General features: G+C 52.0%; 1 protein-coding gene across 3 annotated transcripts in view; it reads right to left on the bottom strand.

The window, feature by feature from the left end:
- ADGRD2 (adhesion G protein-coupled receptor D2) overlaps positions 1 to 15,541 on the bottom strand; it is a 29,320-nt gene that overhangs the window by 5,773 nt on the left and 8,006 nt on the right. For all 3 annotated transcript variants that reach the window (XM_037401044.1, XM_037401046.1, XM_037401045.1), the window contains exons 11-23: positions 14,613 to 14,718; positions 14,305 to 14,360; positions 13,026 to 13,152; positions 12,811 to 12,914; positions 12,083 to 12,185; positions 11,291 to 11,444; positions 10,387 to 10,520; positions 9,587 to 9,702; positions 7,817 to 7,937; positions 2,634 to 2,675; positions 2,365 to 2,418; positions 1,882 to 2,026; positions 1,263 to 1,321 (exon numbers count right to left, since the gene is read on the bottom strand). In XM_037401044.1, coding sequence (XP_037256941.1) covers positions 1,263 to 1,321; positions 1,882 to 2,026; positions 2,365 to 2,418; positions 2,634 to 2,675; positions 7,817 to 7,937; positions 9,587 to 9,702; positions 10,387 to 10,520; positions 11,291 to 11,444; positions 12,083 to 12,185; positions 12,811 to 12,914; positions 13,026 to 13,152; positions 14,305 to 14,360; positions 14,613 to 14,718 — 1,321 coding nt within the window. The remainder of the gene's footprint in view (positions 1 to 1,262; positions 1,322 to 1,881; positions 2,027 to 2,364; positions 2,419 to 2,633; positions 2,676 to 7,816; positions 7,938 to 9,586; positions 9,703 to 10,386; positions 10,521 to 11,290; positions 11,445 to 12,082; positions 12,186 to 12,810; positions 12,915 to 13,025; positions 13,153 to 14,304; positions 14,361 to 14,612; positions 14,719 to 15,541) is intronic.

Genomic DNA, 15,541 nt, shown 5'->3' with positions numbered 1-15,541 from the left:
ATGATATGCCAGCTATAGAAGTATTATCTATTGGATAAATAAGAGCTGTCTATGTGACACAGGTTTTCAAAGGATAAATATTAGAGAGGGAGAGAGAGATCCTTCAGTGAGAGACTCACATGAAAGTAGTGTTGGATTTTATTCTGAGGAAATTACAGCACTTGTATGTCAAGTGCACAAGGACTGATGATCATTTCAATAGTGGGAGATGGAAGCGGTATCAGAGTAGTCAAATTTAAATTGTTCCCTGCTTTAGGCCATACCTCGCTGAGCTGTACAACACACTCCGGCAGGCAGCACAACCCAGCCTGCCCTCCCCGGACAGGCGCACTTTGCCCACTGCAGGGACAGCAAGTCCCTGCCCCGGTTTGAATGTGCTGTCATGGGGGAATGTCCTGCCTTGGTCTGTGCCAACCTCCACTCGGTGCTTTACTCCCTTAAATGCACTGGCTCCTTCTGTTCATGCGTGCCCTGGCTACAATCACCCTCCCGGCACGGCAGCGGGGCTGGTTCCCCATCAGCTCAGGGGTGAGCTCTTGCCTTGGAAACTGGCCATTCTGGGGCCTCACCTTCTCGTACCTGCAGAACACGTGCTCTGCCCCGGTGCCCTCTGCTACCTGCCCCTGCCCGGGCCAGCCCCTGCTCAGGCAATTGCCTCCTGAGATATGCCCTGCCCACACTGCAGAGCTGAGGCAGGTCACCGGCCAGAGCTCCTGCCTGCCAGCCCACCGCGCTCTCCATCCTCTGCTCCGGCAGAGCAGCAAATGCTTCATTGCATCTGGCCTGATTACCAGGAGTGGCCACTGCGGGCATGCAAGCATGCATCTCAAATGACTTAAATGACTTAAACCAGTACATTGCTAATAATGAGTAGGTATTTTAATAAACCAGAGTCTTCAGGATGTGTATCAAGACCTTGGTTTTGACAGGCAGGTGGCATGTCTGGACTGGCCCTGAGGAGGAGAGCGTGGGTGCTGTGCTAACACCTGCCTGGTCCCTCACCAATGCTCTGCAGCTTCTGTAATGCACTGGGGCAGGGGGGATCGGCATTACCCTCAGTCTGGGTGCAGGGTGCATGAGTCAGGCAGCTTCTGGGACTTGCACAACGTAAAACACTGAATTTGTGCCAGAGCTGGTAACGTTACCAGCTGCCTCGAGTCCCAGCCCCTCACTGGAACCATCAGACACCAATGCCATTCCTACACAACTACTGTGCTCTGTGCATGGGTGAAGGTGGAAGAATAACAGAAGACATTACATACCGGTCTCTCGGGTGACATAATTGATGAAATCCCCATCGGAATTTTGGCTCCAAAATTTCCTAGGAGGTGATGCAGCACAATGAGTTTGGAGACTAGAGAGTAGAAATATTCATGCTTTACCACGAACTCGGTGCTTTGTGTCCCCTAAGTATCTCCCACTGAAGCGAAGAGACCCAACAGGCTATCTGCATAATGGCACCCACAAACTAGTAGGAGCACGCAACACCTTTTTTCCCCAAAGCTAACCCCCCTGTTTCCTTCTGCCACCTTTGCCTCCCCTCATCCACAAAATGCATTTTAAGACACAAACATGGATTCTTGCCTCTGAAGAATGCAATGCTGCATAACACAGTGATGAGACCCCCATGCCCACGCCCATCTAGCCTGTGGGCATGAACTTGACCCCTCTGAGATCCACAGAAGTCCCTGCCTTCCCTGGGAACCCTTCATTCTGTGCTACACTTGCAGCACCAGACCCCAAGTGCTCACAGAGGCTCAGTGTGCAAATGAGCTAATGCAGTGCCATGTGAACTTGCACTACAATTCAAGCCTTGGGAATAACATTTTACTGTGTTCTCAGCACACAGCCCGGGCCAACAGCAACGACAACCCTCTTTACCTTTGTTGGTGATGTTCTTCACTGGAGTGTCTTTCTGCACAGGGCTCGACAAGGCACTCTCAGCTGCAGAAGGACTCGGTTTCCCTGTCTCCCAGGAGGTCGTGTTTCTTGGACTTGATAAGTAGTTGATGGGATGAGAGCAGTTCTGTAATGACAGGGTAGAGACATGGGACAGTGAAAACTGCAACATGAGTCTTTGCTAGACCCAGGTCCAACTTTAAAGATCGATTTGATCTGCACTGTGGCCCCTGGCACTTTGACTCCCATCCCACCCTGGTACTGCAGGCTGCTATCTAGCCAGAGTAGATTGGCTTTGGGTCTGCGTTGTCCAACAGGACTGTAAAGAAGGGAGACGAAAAAAATAGAAAACTAAGACTTCTTTCCAACATCATCTCCTCAAAGCAGAGCAGATGTACGCCTAGGGCCCTCCTCTGGTGGCTGCATGATAAATGAAGCGGGCAGCAGGGTTTCCTTGCAACTTACTGTGAACGAGAGTGCTTTCTTCTTGTCCTTCATCCTCTGGATGGCATTCCTCACCTGGAGCAGAGCAAGGACATTAGAGAGGGCTGCAGCAGCTCTAGCAGAACACAAGATCCTCCAACAAGTCATGGAGACCAAGCAACTGCTGCTCCAGAAGCATGGTTGGGGGTATGCTGGCTGTCGCAACTACTACAACCCCAGCTGCCCCCTTGACTGCTAATAAAACAGTTGCCGTGATGAGTGACTGAGCCCCAGCCAGGGGCACCTCTTACCTCGCTGTTATAGACTGCATAGACAAGGAATATGTACAGGCCCTGAAAAGGAGAGAGCACAGGAAGGGTTAGAGATGTACAGCTGGTTTGTGCTACTTCACATGGGAGGAAATGAATTTGATGAGCACCAGCATGGGTGAGGACTGGGCTGCAAGGGAGAGGCACAGGTGGTGGGCATGGCACAGCCAGGGACAGCTGGGCAGGAAGGACCTTCCTTACAATCACACTTGAGACCAGGCTCTTCACAGAGAGTCCAAAGGAGAGATGGTCCCTGCCTCAGTCCCTCCTCCTTCTACTCTCACTCCATTTCAATTGTGGGGAGCAGGCATCCCTCGCAGGGCACTCAGCTTCCCGAGCCTGAAGCTCTCCCGTACTCCCATTCACTCATGCATGCAAAATCCCCCAGGAAACACCTCCCTCAGATCTCAGAAGAAGAAGCCATCAGATAAACAGAAAGCATCAGGAATTAATTGCTAGGGGAATTGAAATCTGGGAAGCAGACCTCCCTTCCCACTGACCACTGGCCCCAGGGGGGCTTTTGCCAGCCTCCCGCAGATAAAGAGCAGCATGAAGCCAGGAACAGGTCCTCTGTCCCATGCAGTGACAGACCACAGCATTAATGGGACCCTCTGACCCAAATTCAGTGCGGTACTGACCCAGGGGTTTTGCTCAGCCCCAGCCTGGACAAACCTTACGCTGGCGTGCCGGGGCTCCGGCAGCACAGCCTTGGCCACTCTCTCCCTGCTTGCCGAACCGGTGCTGTTGCTTGCACACACCAAGGACCAGTGAGCAATGACAGGCTCTGCCACAACTAAGTGCTCGCCCACAACTGTGTGCTTGGGGCCAGTGCAGAATGTGCTCCAGGAAAGTGCCTGGGGCAGGGCCGGAGCTAGCATTGCCTGGAGGCCACAGCCTGGGGCTAATTACAGCTCCAGACCAACGATTCTGGCCTTAAGGCAGTCCTATCTGGCCCACCAGATTTATGTTATATCTGTGGGGTGTTTGTTATCGCAGCTAGATAAATCAGCTGCAGCAAGAAAAGTAATCCATCTTGTCTTCAATGAGCCTTGCTCTTCATCTGCAAGCTCTTGGCAGGCGTTATGGTAGCAGTACCCTGGCACCGTGCCATGACCTGTCCTTCAGCCAGCAATGCTGGTCACTCCCCCAGACCAGATTTCTGGTCAGGCTGCCAAGGCAGGTCTTCCTTGAAATAATCATTCTGGATGAGAGTGGGGAGGGGGGAACGGCGAGGTCGGCTGGAAGGAGAGCAAGGAAGGAGAGGAGGCCCAGCTGCAGCGCGGGCGGAAGCAGAGCTGTGGCTCTGGAGGATCCTACTCCTGCTCACACTCCTGCCTGCGCTCCTGCCCATGCTCCTGCCTGTGCTCCTGCTTGCGTTCCTGCATGCGCTCCTGCCCGTGCTCCTGCCTGCGCCCCAAGTTCTCCCAGCAGGTCCTGCAATGCCCTGTCCCCTGCAGCTCCCCGCTCACAGTGGAGCAAGTGCTGTGTGGCCACAGACGAGAGCACAGCACATGCTGGGACCCACAGAGCAGGATGGATGCTCCTGCCTGGTGTCCGTCTGTCCAGCACCCAGGTCCTGCTGCACCCCACACACCCCTGCTGGGAGCAACGCCCCCTCCTGCTCCTCTCTCACTGGAGATGGGCAAGTGGCTCTGCAAGTCCCTGCCCTGAGCCAGCCTCAGGACCACCCCTCCAGCCTCAGGACCATCCCTGCAGCTCTACAAGTTCACATTCACCTACATTGTTTCTCAACAGCAGGCACCTCCGGCCAGCACTGGGTGCTCGGCAGGGTGTGGGTGCTGCTACCTGCAGAACGATCGGCCGGAGGGACGGTGCTGCTGCCTGCTCGCCAACCTGCGAGGCAGCTGCCTCCGGTGCAGCACCGCTCTCTGTTGCTTTTCAGTCACTCGGCTGAATTCCTGTGCTGCCTGGCTGCAGCAGGAGTTGTCATGTTTGGTGTCGACGCACAGAGTAACCTTGAAGACAGGCTTCAGTTTCCGCAGATAAACAGAAAGCAGTCAAACAACAACCACCACAGCGGCAAAACTTCCCTGCACAAGACCCGCGCATGAAGGAGCACGCTGGCCCAAAGGACATTCCAAGGTGATCCATAAGACAGCCAGCAAAGCGGCTGAGATGGGATGGCTCTATCCCTGCTTCCTCTCAACTCCACAGCTTCCCACCAGCATTTCTCTGCTGGGGTAAGAACTTGGTAACAAAGGGACAGAAGCAAACAAGCACGGCATATTCATGGACAAACCCTGGGCTGTCTGTCCACACAACAGCCACGGCTCCTACTGAGCTTGAGGAGAAAGAACTAAACCGAAAGCAGCAATAACTTAGAAAGCAAGGGAGGAAAACAAATCCTGATCCAGCAAACACCTCAGCTCCTATCTCACCCAAGGTGGACATTGTCATCGTTTGTGAGAGAGAGCCTCAGGAGGTGTATCATCCAGAGGACACATTTGTTCATGTCAGGTACTATTCCTCGTCTCTCAAAAAGCCCATATGCCCAGCATCCCTGTTACGACAGCCAGCATCCCACAGCCCCTCTGCTGGCATCACGATGGACCAAGGGCTGAGCGAGCCACGGAGGCTGCAGGCTGGGCACTGACATGGCTGGGCCATGGCCAAGGGTATCAGCAGTCACTGAACCAGGGAACTACTTGTGAGATTTCCCTTGCCAGTGCCGGGTGGCAGAGGAAAAAGCAGCCCTGAGTCCTTGTGGAAGTAGCTCTCCTGAAGGCTACCCAAGCCTGAGATCCTCAGCAGGACCCCTCCGGTGTCATGTACATGCTCATGTTTTTAACACAGGAACACTGAAGCAAGGCAGAGGAAGGCTGCCAGGCTGGTGCTGGGACACTGTGCTCTGATCTGCCTCTCTGCTAATATTGATGGATTTCACCCAAGCTGAGAAATGCCTTTTTCTCTGTGAATGAAAAAATGCTGGTGCTGTTATCAGCTCTGCTTACCTCATCTCTTCACAGCACTGAGCCTGGAGTTCTCTTCTGCTCAGTAACCTAAGCATGGCACGAGGAGGCAAGGAGAACTGATGCTATATTTAGTTACAGTTAGGACAGGCCTCCTGCCACCCTTCTGATGTCCCTAATAGCAGAGATGTCCTTGGACATCTCCATCTTCTTGGAGAAGTGGTCCTTGTCTGGCCTTGGAACATGCCCAACAGCGAGACGATGGATGCGTGTGAGCAGCACCCGGCCGCTAGACCAGCGCCAGCCACAGGCAGCACATCCCTGGAGCAACCAGCATCTTGTGCACGTGGTGATAACGCCTGCACTTCGCCCTTGGAGAGCTGGGCCAGTGCTACACAAAACCGGCCAAGTGTGCCAGAGGGAAACACCGCGAACTCTGCTGCTCCGTAAGTGAAAGCTACAGCAGGAGCCAATTTTTATTGAATCCAAAGAAAAAAGGGAGATGGGGGTGGTGACCTCTTTGGATTCCAATGGTTTGGAGCATAGAACCTAGCTGCTCTCTTGACTTGGATCCCCTGGAGCAGGATTTGTCCTCGAGCACTGGGCAAGGGGCTCCGAAAAGTACCTCTGTGGACAGCCGGCGCTCAGGGACAGGGCTGGAGGTGTGGGTGCCTCCAGCGCCACTTGTGCTGGTGCAGCCCCAGCCCCAGGGGCCGGACTGGGCCCATGCCTGGCCCCTGCGCAGGGACCCCTGCCCCCAGCCCCTGCCTCGGGACCCTTCGACACTGGTGGGCAGTGCGTCTCTAGCTCCATCTACAGCTGCTTGCTGTAGGGTTTGGAAAGCTGCTGCCAAGAAGCGGCTGATGCTTTGAGTCCCAGGTGGTAAGCACATGTTCAGAGACTTTTTGTCACCACGTGTCCCTGAGTTTCAGATATCCTGAGGTCCTGGGAACAGTCCTAGCTCGGTGCAGAACTGAGCGCTCCTGGCTGCTGTGACTAACACAGTTTGCTTTGGTCTCTTAACCACATACAGGCTAGTTACAATTAACTAATTCTTAAAACTCTTTCCATGAAATCAGTAAATGTAGAAGCAAATACTAAGTATTTCTTTACACATCAGGGTTACTCTCTGCCCTACAGAGATCCCTATTAAACATGACTCTGAAGTACAGTAGTCAGAGCCACGGCCCTGGAGGACTGCAACACAGGCAAGTAGCCTTAAAAATGGAGCCAATTGATGCTACCTAGAGAGGAATGAAGCACCTGAAGAAGACTACATGACTCATCCAAGGTCTTCAAACTCAGAGCTACAAACAGCACACACATTTCCAGCCTCCCTGTGCAAGGCTCTGATCGCCAGCCCACATTGCCACTTGTTCCACCTAATGGTCCTGCATCCCATCAGAGTCCAGTGCAGCTCTCAGTGGGTACCAGGAGCATCCCTGGAGAGCAGCTGCACAGCTGCAGATAATAAGGACTTTATGGGTAAAGATTTTCAGTCCTTGATTTGTAATTATTCTTCTCTTGTCTCCCTGCAATACAGCTGACCTCCAGGCAAAGAGAAGGTGATTCTGCTGGTACAATTCTTGGGCCACAACCTCTAAGAATGTCTGAACATGAACCAGATGGAAAATACTCATCCTGGAACACAAACCATCTAAGCAGCAATCAGGCACGCTATGGCTGGACGTGACCTTTGAGACGCTTTCCACGAACAGCCCTGCTCTAACAGCGATGCTGGCACACGTGGCCCATCCCTGCCCTGTAGGGATGAGGCTTGTTTCACTGATGCAAATAGCAGGTGGGATGTCTGCCCCATTAAACTGCACAGTCACCACTTTAATTATCCATTAAATGACCAAATCAACACTCTAATGAAGTTCCCTACAAGCACATCAGTTTGTAAGTGGCATTTTGAAACCACACTGATGTCTGAAAATCTAACAACATGAGGAACAAGATTTGAAGTGGAAAGCTGTGACACCAGGAGGACACTCCAGAGACTGGTGCTGAAGGACCGTGAGATGAACAAGGTCTCCAGAGCTGCATTTCACACACTGGGAGCATGAACGTAGTTTCCTCAGACAAAACAGCACAGTGGCTTGGGAAAGCTGGGCTGGGCTTCAGAGCTGCCAAACACCCCTGACTACTTGGGGGGTAGAGTACACCGAAGCACAAAGAACGGCAGGTACCTGCTGGGCTGTGACGTGAGGATCTGCCTGGCACAGGACTCACCTGGAGGGAGTTCAGCACAATGAAGATGTAGGCCCAAATGATGCTGAGGTGGACAAGGACCCCGCAGACCCAGGTCAGCCCCAGCACAGGCAGCAGCACCAGGATGGGCTTGGCCGTGGCCCTGTCGGGAAGAAGGGCTCAGGGTTACCTGGGTGCATTTCAGAGCTGAAGTGCTATGCACTGGCACCCACCTCCGAGCCACCAGCCCTCCACTGGGGTCTCTGTCGTGCCCCACATCCCTGAGCCCAGGGTGTCCTGGAAAAGAGCCCCAGCCTGCCCAGTGTCCTTCCTGGCTCTGCAAACCCTGCTCGGGGTATCGCCGTGGTCTGCCTGCGGCATCCACCCTAGGTTACGGAGCACTGAGTGGCTCTGTCCTGAAAGAGCTCCACAGGTTTAGGCGCACCCTGGCCTCTGTCTTGCAGGTTAGAAGAAATTTTCCTTGTCTTCATGCCAGAGACAGCTCTCCTCCCCCAGCAAGTGCCTTTCAGATATGTGTCCACCAAGAGGCACCCAAGATGGTAGCTATGGAACAAATTCCTTTGCAAACAAAATTAGTTCAGAGGGGAAAAAGCAAACATTTCACCTCTCAGCCCCCCGCATGCTAGCCCTGCTCTTCATTTATCACTAAGTGTTAGCAAGAATGGAGCCCTTTGACGTCATTAGCCATGAGAAAACAGCTATTTTCCCCCCAGTTGCTGCTACAAGGAGGGCTAATGCATTTGTTTTATTAGCATACGGATGTCACCTTGCCCTCCAGCAATGCCCTATCTTTGTGCTTCTGTAAATTTGGGAAAAATTATTTATGATACAGGGGAACAATGCGTGTCTAGCAGGGGTATTTGGCGCCAGCTAACAACAATAAAGATTCACAGAGCATGATAAAGTAATGACTCAAGCAGCAGTTTTTTAGAGGTCTCTCTATATTGACTGATTACAGAAGTCCACGTTGCCTCTTTCCCCATGTATGTAAATCCCCACCAGCATTACTTTCAATCCACCAAGTCCCAAAATCATATATAAAATGCTTTTTATAATTGCAAATAGCCAAACCCCCTGCAGTCTCCACAGCTGGCATCCTCCTGTGGGGCACACACAGTGCTAAGCATGGGACGGGTGTGAGACATGTTCAGTTACAGTCCCCTCGAACGGCAACGTTCTGCTAAGTGGAGAGGAGCTGTATAAAATTCCATGGAAACTGGGCACCCAGCTGGGTCTCTGGGTTCCTTGGAACACCCCAAGCTGCTACCTCACTTCCCTGTGGTGATGTTTTCAGGACACCTGCCCAAGCTGCTCAGCAGCACAGTGGGCTGACATTAGCAAAAGGGCAGACAGCTCGCCAGTATGACCTGAGCTCCCACACACGCTGTCACCAATGCAGACGATGGGGACACTCACACTGGCTATCCCCAGACCCAGAGTGATGCTCCTGGTCATGCCAATGGGCCCAGGGCAGCTTTGATTTCAGCAGTCACTGCCAAGGGACTCCCATCCCAAAGCGCTGAGGTTTAGGAGTGTGAGCGCAGATGAGTCCAGCACCGGGTTCCGCAGGCTGAAAGTGCTGGCTGGGCTTCTCAGCGGCACCAACATCAGAGCAGAGAGACTACCTTTGGGTGATGCAGTTACCCCAGAGGAGAAAATCCTTTCTGCCCTCACTCCCCCAACTCATGGTCTTCCACTTCACCAAGGCAAAGACTCTCAGTTTAACAGTAATTCCACCGTTTTATACCCTGGGTAGCCACGGCTGGGAAAACCAGCCCCTTCCCCGCTCACCATATCTGTATTCCAATCTGGTTCTCCAGGCTGCTGTTGGGCGTCAGCATCTTTGATCTCCTGCGAGCACTGGACACAGTCACCACCACCACCCGGAACAGCACAAAGGTGTTCACCTGCCAGAGAAGAGCTGTTGGACCCAGGAACCTTCTGTAATCTCAGCCTGGGGGGGATGACACTTTTCTACCGGGAACTCAATAACTGAGTGTCAGAACTTGGGGAGAAATGTTTCACTTTTGAGCAAGCGGTGAATAAAATACCTCATAGCCACATGTATGTGCTTCATAGCCACATACACATTATCCACATGTATGAAATCTAGAAAACTTATCTCAAAACTTCTCCTACAGAATGTCTTCCCTGTGAAGTGTCTATTCTGGACCCCTTAAACATTGCACCTTTGTCTGCTACCCTGCTGTTGTATAATGAACCTGATACTACTTCGAGGACATAGATGTTCCCATATTAAAATCAGACCTTTAGTTAAGACAACGTCACAGTCAACCCACACACCTATCTACATTTCCTAATTCAACAGTGAATACAACAACTGGTCAGCAAAATTTTCTGAAAGCACTTTTTTTCTGACAAAAAGCTGCTTTGGTTAAAGAGATTTATTTGTGTTGTGAAAGTATATATAAAGCATAACAAAAATTTTCCTATAAATAAAAGTAGCAGGCACAATAAGCCCTGCGAGCAAGCACCTTCGCTACAGGAGTGCTGACACCCCTGACTCTGCAATGCTGTCCTAAAACCAGACAGGAAGAAATCACACCTTCCCAGCAGGTTTTGGCACTTACGGCCAGGATGAAGAGAACAGGGCCAACAAAGGCCCAGATGACGTTGGTCTGGACGTTCAGCCAGCAGTGGTTGTCTGCCACATACTTGTTAAAGGAAGTTGCAAGGGTCACACCCACGATAACGACTGGAAGCCCTGCAGAAAAAAACCCCAGATTAAACCCCAGGAAAAGCAGAGATGACCCATGTGGGTCAGCTGTGCTCTAGACAATTGCTTCAAAACCCCCAGAGCCAGACACGCTCCAGCGTGAGCCAGCTTAGCCTCTGAAACCCCATGAGCAACATCAATTTACTGCAGCTTAAATCTGTCCCAGCTCTGCAAGACGAGATTTATACCCTGTCAGCATCATTCTCCTAGGTATAAAGCATTCCAAGTCCTGAGTCCTGATCAAAGCAATTTACTCCTCAGATTGCTTTTTTAACAAAATAGACAATCAAAGACATAAACCAATCCAAAATATTTGAACCTGTTGTCCAATGTCCAACTAGGTGCGTGTTTTGCAAGGAGCACTGACCTAAAGAGGCTCCTCTTTGGTATGGAACTCAGCTCATTCAAATGAATTCTACGTCCCTAAAGGGCTCGCTCAGAATAAAGGGTGCTCAGCCAGGAACATATTTATATTTGAATTACTATCAGACAGTAGTAATGCTCTCCAAGAACAAGCAGTTACCATAAACTTCCTCCTCCTTCGAACTCTTGGGTTTAGAAAAATAACAGAAATGCCTTTTATATTCTGAGACTGGCAATTTGACACATAAAGGTAAGAAAGCCTCTGCAGGGCAGTGGCACCCGGCTCTTGTATTGCATCAAACCAAACATTTGGGAATCTCTCCTGTTGAAACTCATGCTAGACAAAAAATTGACACATTTTTCTGAGTGCCCAATGCAGAGGAGTCTGTAGATACCCCAGCCTGTCACGTAGTAGAATTTCATCCTCCTGTCTTCACTCATGTTGACTGCTACCACTTTGCTCCACAGGAGAAGCCCCTCTACCAGCATCCATGAAAAGGCTGCCATGAAGAAGAGATGAAGGCAGGCAGTGACGGTGAAACACACCACCTGGGGAGGAGAGAGATCACACGCTGCGTCAGGAGTCGTCGTCCTCTGAGAGCTTCCGAGTGTGTGTGGTCAGGAGGAAGAGAGCAACCTACAAACTGTGCTGCAGAATGTGTAGAAATGTATGTAAACATCCACAAGCACCAGGAAGAGTTCTTAAAATTGTAACACATGAAGAGTGCAACTGCTGCAGCTCACACTTGTTTCATCTGTGTGACCATCTTACACCACAGAAGAGGGAACTGATAGCAGCTTTTCCTGCAGTTCTTGGCCTTCCTTGCAGGTCTCTCATCCCTGAGCTGCTTGCTCCAGCCATGGGATGTGGAAAAGGACACAGGAAGGGACAACAGAACTATACGTTGCTGTTTTATAACTGCTTAATTTCCTGAAAGATTTTTTTGTCAGACACAAACTGTCAGAAAAAAAAAAAAAAAAAGGTGAATTTTCCTGACAGATTGCTCAATGCATATGTGCGTATCTCCAAACATGGAGACACAATTCTTTCCTAGATGCAAGTTACAGGTAATTAATGAAACATTAACAAAAGGGATTACGCTTCTGTTCTGTTTGCTCTGACAATAATGCTTGAGCGGGCCTGGGCCCACTGGCTGACCAGGCGGGACACTTTCTGGTGGGTTTACCTGGTTGGTCTTGGCCAACTCACTGAACATGAGCAGAGCTTCTGCTGCCGCTAACGCAAAGATCAGGTTCTGGTGCACGGTTGTTCGTTCACTCTTGGGGACACTGAGGAAGGAGAGAGGAAGCGCTCAGCTGCAGCCAAAAGAAAGGGTGTACATGTCCCCTCTAGTCCTGGCTGAGCGCAGACCTGCCTGGGTGGCCTGTGAGCTCTGCTGCTTACTGCAAAGACGACAGAAGGAGGCAGGGGACTGCCCTGCTGTGCAAGCACTTGGCGCTGGGGATCTGCTTGGGTACAGCTGCTCAGACCTTGCCCAGTGCTCCAAGGAACAGGCAGCGAGAAGCAGGAGGAACATGGCCATGCTCACAAGGCAGATCTCTCTACTTGCCAAGTAATGCAGAAGGGTTGGCAACTGAAGAAACAGGTTTTGCTCCATTTGATTTATAAAAATTAACTCTAGCAGAGCAGTTTTTGTGGTAAACATTATTAGTCATTGATAAAAATATTTCCACGGACACTCAGGTGTGTGCACAGCTCATACAAGCATCTCCAGTCCCCCTCCCTAGGCAAGGACAAACTCCCTCCCCTCTGCTACCAACCACCAGTGCAGCTCCCCAGCCTCTCCTGCATCACCCCACACTGACTGAGGACATCTTGTTTGTATACTTCTTCTGAAGCAAAATATCAAACAAAAAATACAGAGAAAGCTACAAGTTCCTGGACTTTTCTTACCCAACTGCCAAGAATAAAATGAAGGTAACTATCAAGGCACAGAAGGAAACGCCACATCCAATAAAAGTCAAGGTCTGCAGTGTGAGCTCCTCCTTGGTGGTCCTCTGCTCCAGTCATGAAACAACAGAAGACACAAACCCCCACAAATTAACTGCAGGCTGCTCGCAGTTTTGGCGTCCACCCCACAGAGCTGCAGAGAAAGGTTCCTCACTTACCTGCATCTCGTACACCTGCAGCAGGACAGCAAAATTCGTGGTATGGTTGCAAAAACAGGCAGTGGAGTCTGGGAGAGATGTCACCACAGAGCAGCCAGCTGTGGACCACATCCCACCAGCATCTGGGCTAACAGGTGGCAAAAAAAACCCCAGAGAAAACACATAGAAATTACCATCCACTTCAACAGAAAGCCAAGGTGTTAAGGGAATTTCATTCTCCCAGAAGAAGCAGAGTTGAAAGAAGGAAGAAGAGGATACCAGAGACATGTCTTCACATGGACTTCCCTTTGGCTCATCCTCAAATCTCAGCAGATTTGCCTTACCCATCAGGCATGCACAAGAAAATAGGTCTAGTGTCAACGTGTGCATCAAAAAGCACAGTTCAGCCATCACTGCTTTAAACAGGACTCAGACACTGCATGGCTCGGGGAAGAGCTCCCTCACAGCACATTCTCTCAGAGCATCACTGGACCAGGCACATCAAATCTTCTCCCTCAGCTTGGCCTGCCATGCACCCTGCACAGTTCCACCTGACCCTTGATCTCCAGGGCAAGACAGCCTGTCCCCAGCCGGCCAGCTGCCCTCCACTGCCGGTAAGCCTCCAGTAAACGGTGGCCAGTAAAGCTCCAGATCTGAATTCCCTGTGCAGGGACCAAGGCTGCAGCAGGTCAGCTCTGCCCTCACTGGCAGCACTGCCCCTCTGAGCCTGCCCCAGGACCAAGGGAAGATCAGATTCAGAGCAAGGCTAGTGGAGCTGTTTGTGTAGTAACCAGCTGCTTCCAAAAACACCCACTTCCCACCTTCCCCAAACTGATTCATGTCTGTTACAAGACTGGGACTCTAAGGAGTTTTTTTGCACTTGAATGACTTAATTACCAATCCATAATATATCAGTCTCGGTGCTCTCACTGTGGTGACATTCAGCAAAAACACATCGCAATGCCAAGCAGTATTTATGAGGCTGGGAGTCCTGCATGTCTTTTGGGCTATATATCTTGGACCAACCCTTCTTTGTTGCAGGCAACAATCATCATTAACTAGGGCTTTCCATTTTAGTTATATGTACCTCATTAAAGGTCACTTGCTTGTGAGTGACTTTTTTCCAAAGGAAACCTTCCCAGGAGAGCGCTCTATGCCAGCAGATAGAGGATGCCAGCACGCAAAGCAAGCAGAGAATTACAGATCCCTATTCTTACCGTCACATTTATATTGTTATGTTTGATTTTCCAGTGGAAATAAAAGCTCATAAATCTGGGGACCCGAACTGAAAACAAGGCACCTGAGGCTGAAGTTCCAGAAGGCACAGATGGGCCCCACCAGCTTATTGGGCAGGTCCTGCAGACAGAGAGGGAGAAGAAGAGATTACAGAGCCATGCATGTTCTGTACGCGGACCGATGCAGTTCACCCACTAGGCTGCAACAAGGTCAGTCAGCACAGGACAGGGAAACGGGACAAGATGAGAGACCTGGGCATGGGACACCCTGAAGCGCAAGAGCTCTGGGGCCCCGTGCCAAGGTGCCGGGTCAGGCTGTGGGATGCTGCTGGCAGGGGATGCCGCTGGGACACACAGCCCCTGCACAGGGTACCTGGGCACGGTGCTGCAGGCGGTAGCGCACAGACGTGCTGATCTCCTGGAAGTCGCTGAGCAGAGCGGACGAGATCACGGCAGTGCCCACCGCGGTGCGCAGGTACCTGTCAGGGAAAGCGTGCTGCTGACGGGCACGGGCAACACCAGCCGTGCTCAGAAAGTGTACAAGGCAGCTGGCGAGATGCGGAGCCACTTTTAGAGTGTTTCAGTGCCAGCAGCAAAAGGCCCGGGCGCAGGGCTGACAGCCCCTCAGGTTGCCGGCTCACAGCAAACACCGCCACTGCCCCTGTAACCGCAGGAGGGGACCGTACAGCCCCGGCACCGGGGGTCCCAGGTGCTGGGCAGCGGAGCAGCACCGCGGCGCAGCCGGAGGCCGGGCTGAGCCGGTGGCTGGGATGCGCGGGCTGCCATCCCCCCCTAGTGTTCAGCGCTCCCTGGGGAGCGGCAGGGCCCGGCCCCAGCCCCAGCCCCTCTGCAGCGGGACCCGCCCCAGCCGGGGGCCTGCAGCTGCCCCCAGCCCGCCCAGCAGGGCAGGGAGCCCCCGGGGAGCCCGAGGCTCGCAGAACAGGCACCGCGGTGCACAGAATTATACAATCATTTAGGCTGGAAAAGACCTTGCCGATCATGCCCAACCGTTAGCCCCGCACTGCCAAGCCCACCACTAAACCATGTCCCCAAGCGCCACATCTACATGTTTTTTAAACACCTCCAGCGACGGCGACTCCACCACCTCCCTGGACAGCCTGTTCCAGTGCTTGACAATCCTTCCCGTGAAGAAATTTTCCCTTATATCCAATCTAAACCTCCCCTAGCACAACCTGAGGCCGTTACCTGGGAGAAGACACCGACCCCCCTCGCCTACAGCCCCTGTCAGGCAGCTGTAGGGAGTGATAAGGCCCCCCTGAGCCCCCTCCTCTCCAGGCTGAA

The sequence above is a fragment of the Falco rusticolus genome, chromosome 9 (assembly GCF_015220075.1).
Source record: "Falco rusticolus isolate bFalRus1 chromosome 9, bFalRus1.pri, whole genome shotgun sequence".
Taxonomy (NCBI): domain Eukaryota; kingdom Metazoa; phylum Chordata; class Aves; order Falconiformes; family Falconidae; genus Falco; species Falco rusticolus.
The sequence above is the reverse complement of the archived record's forward strand: the minus strand, read 5'-3'. Positions and strand labels throughout refer to the sequence as shown.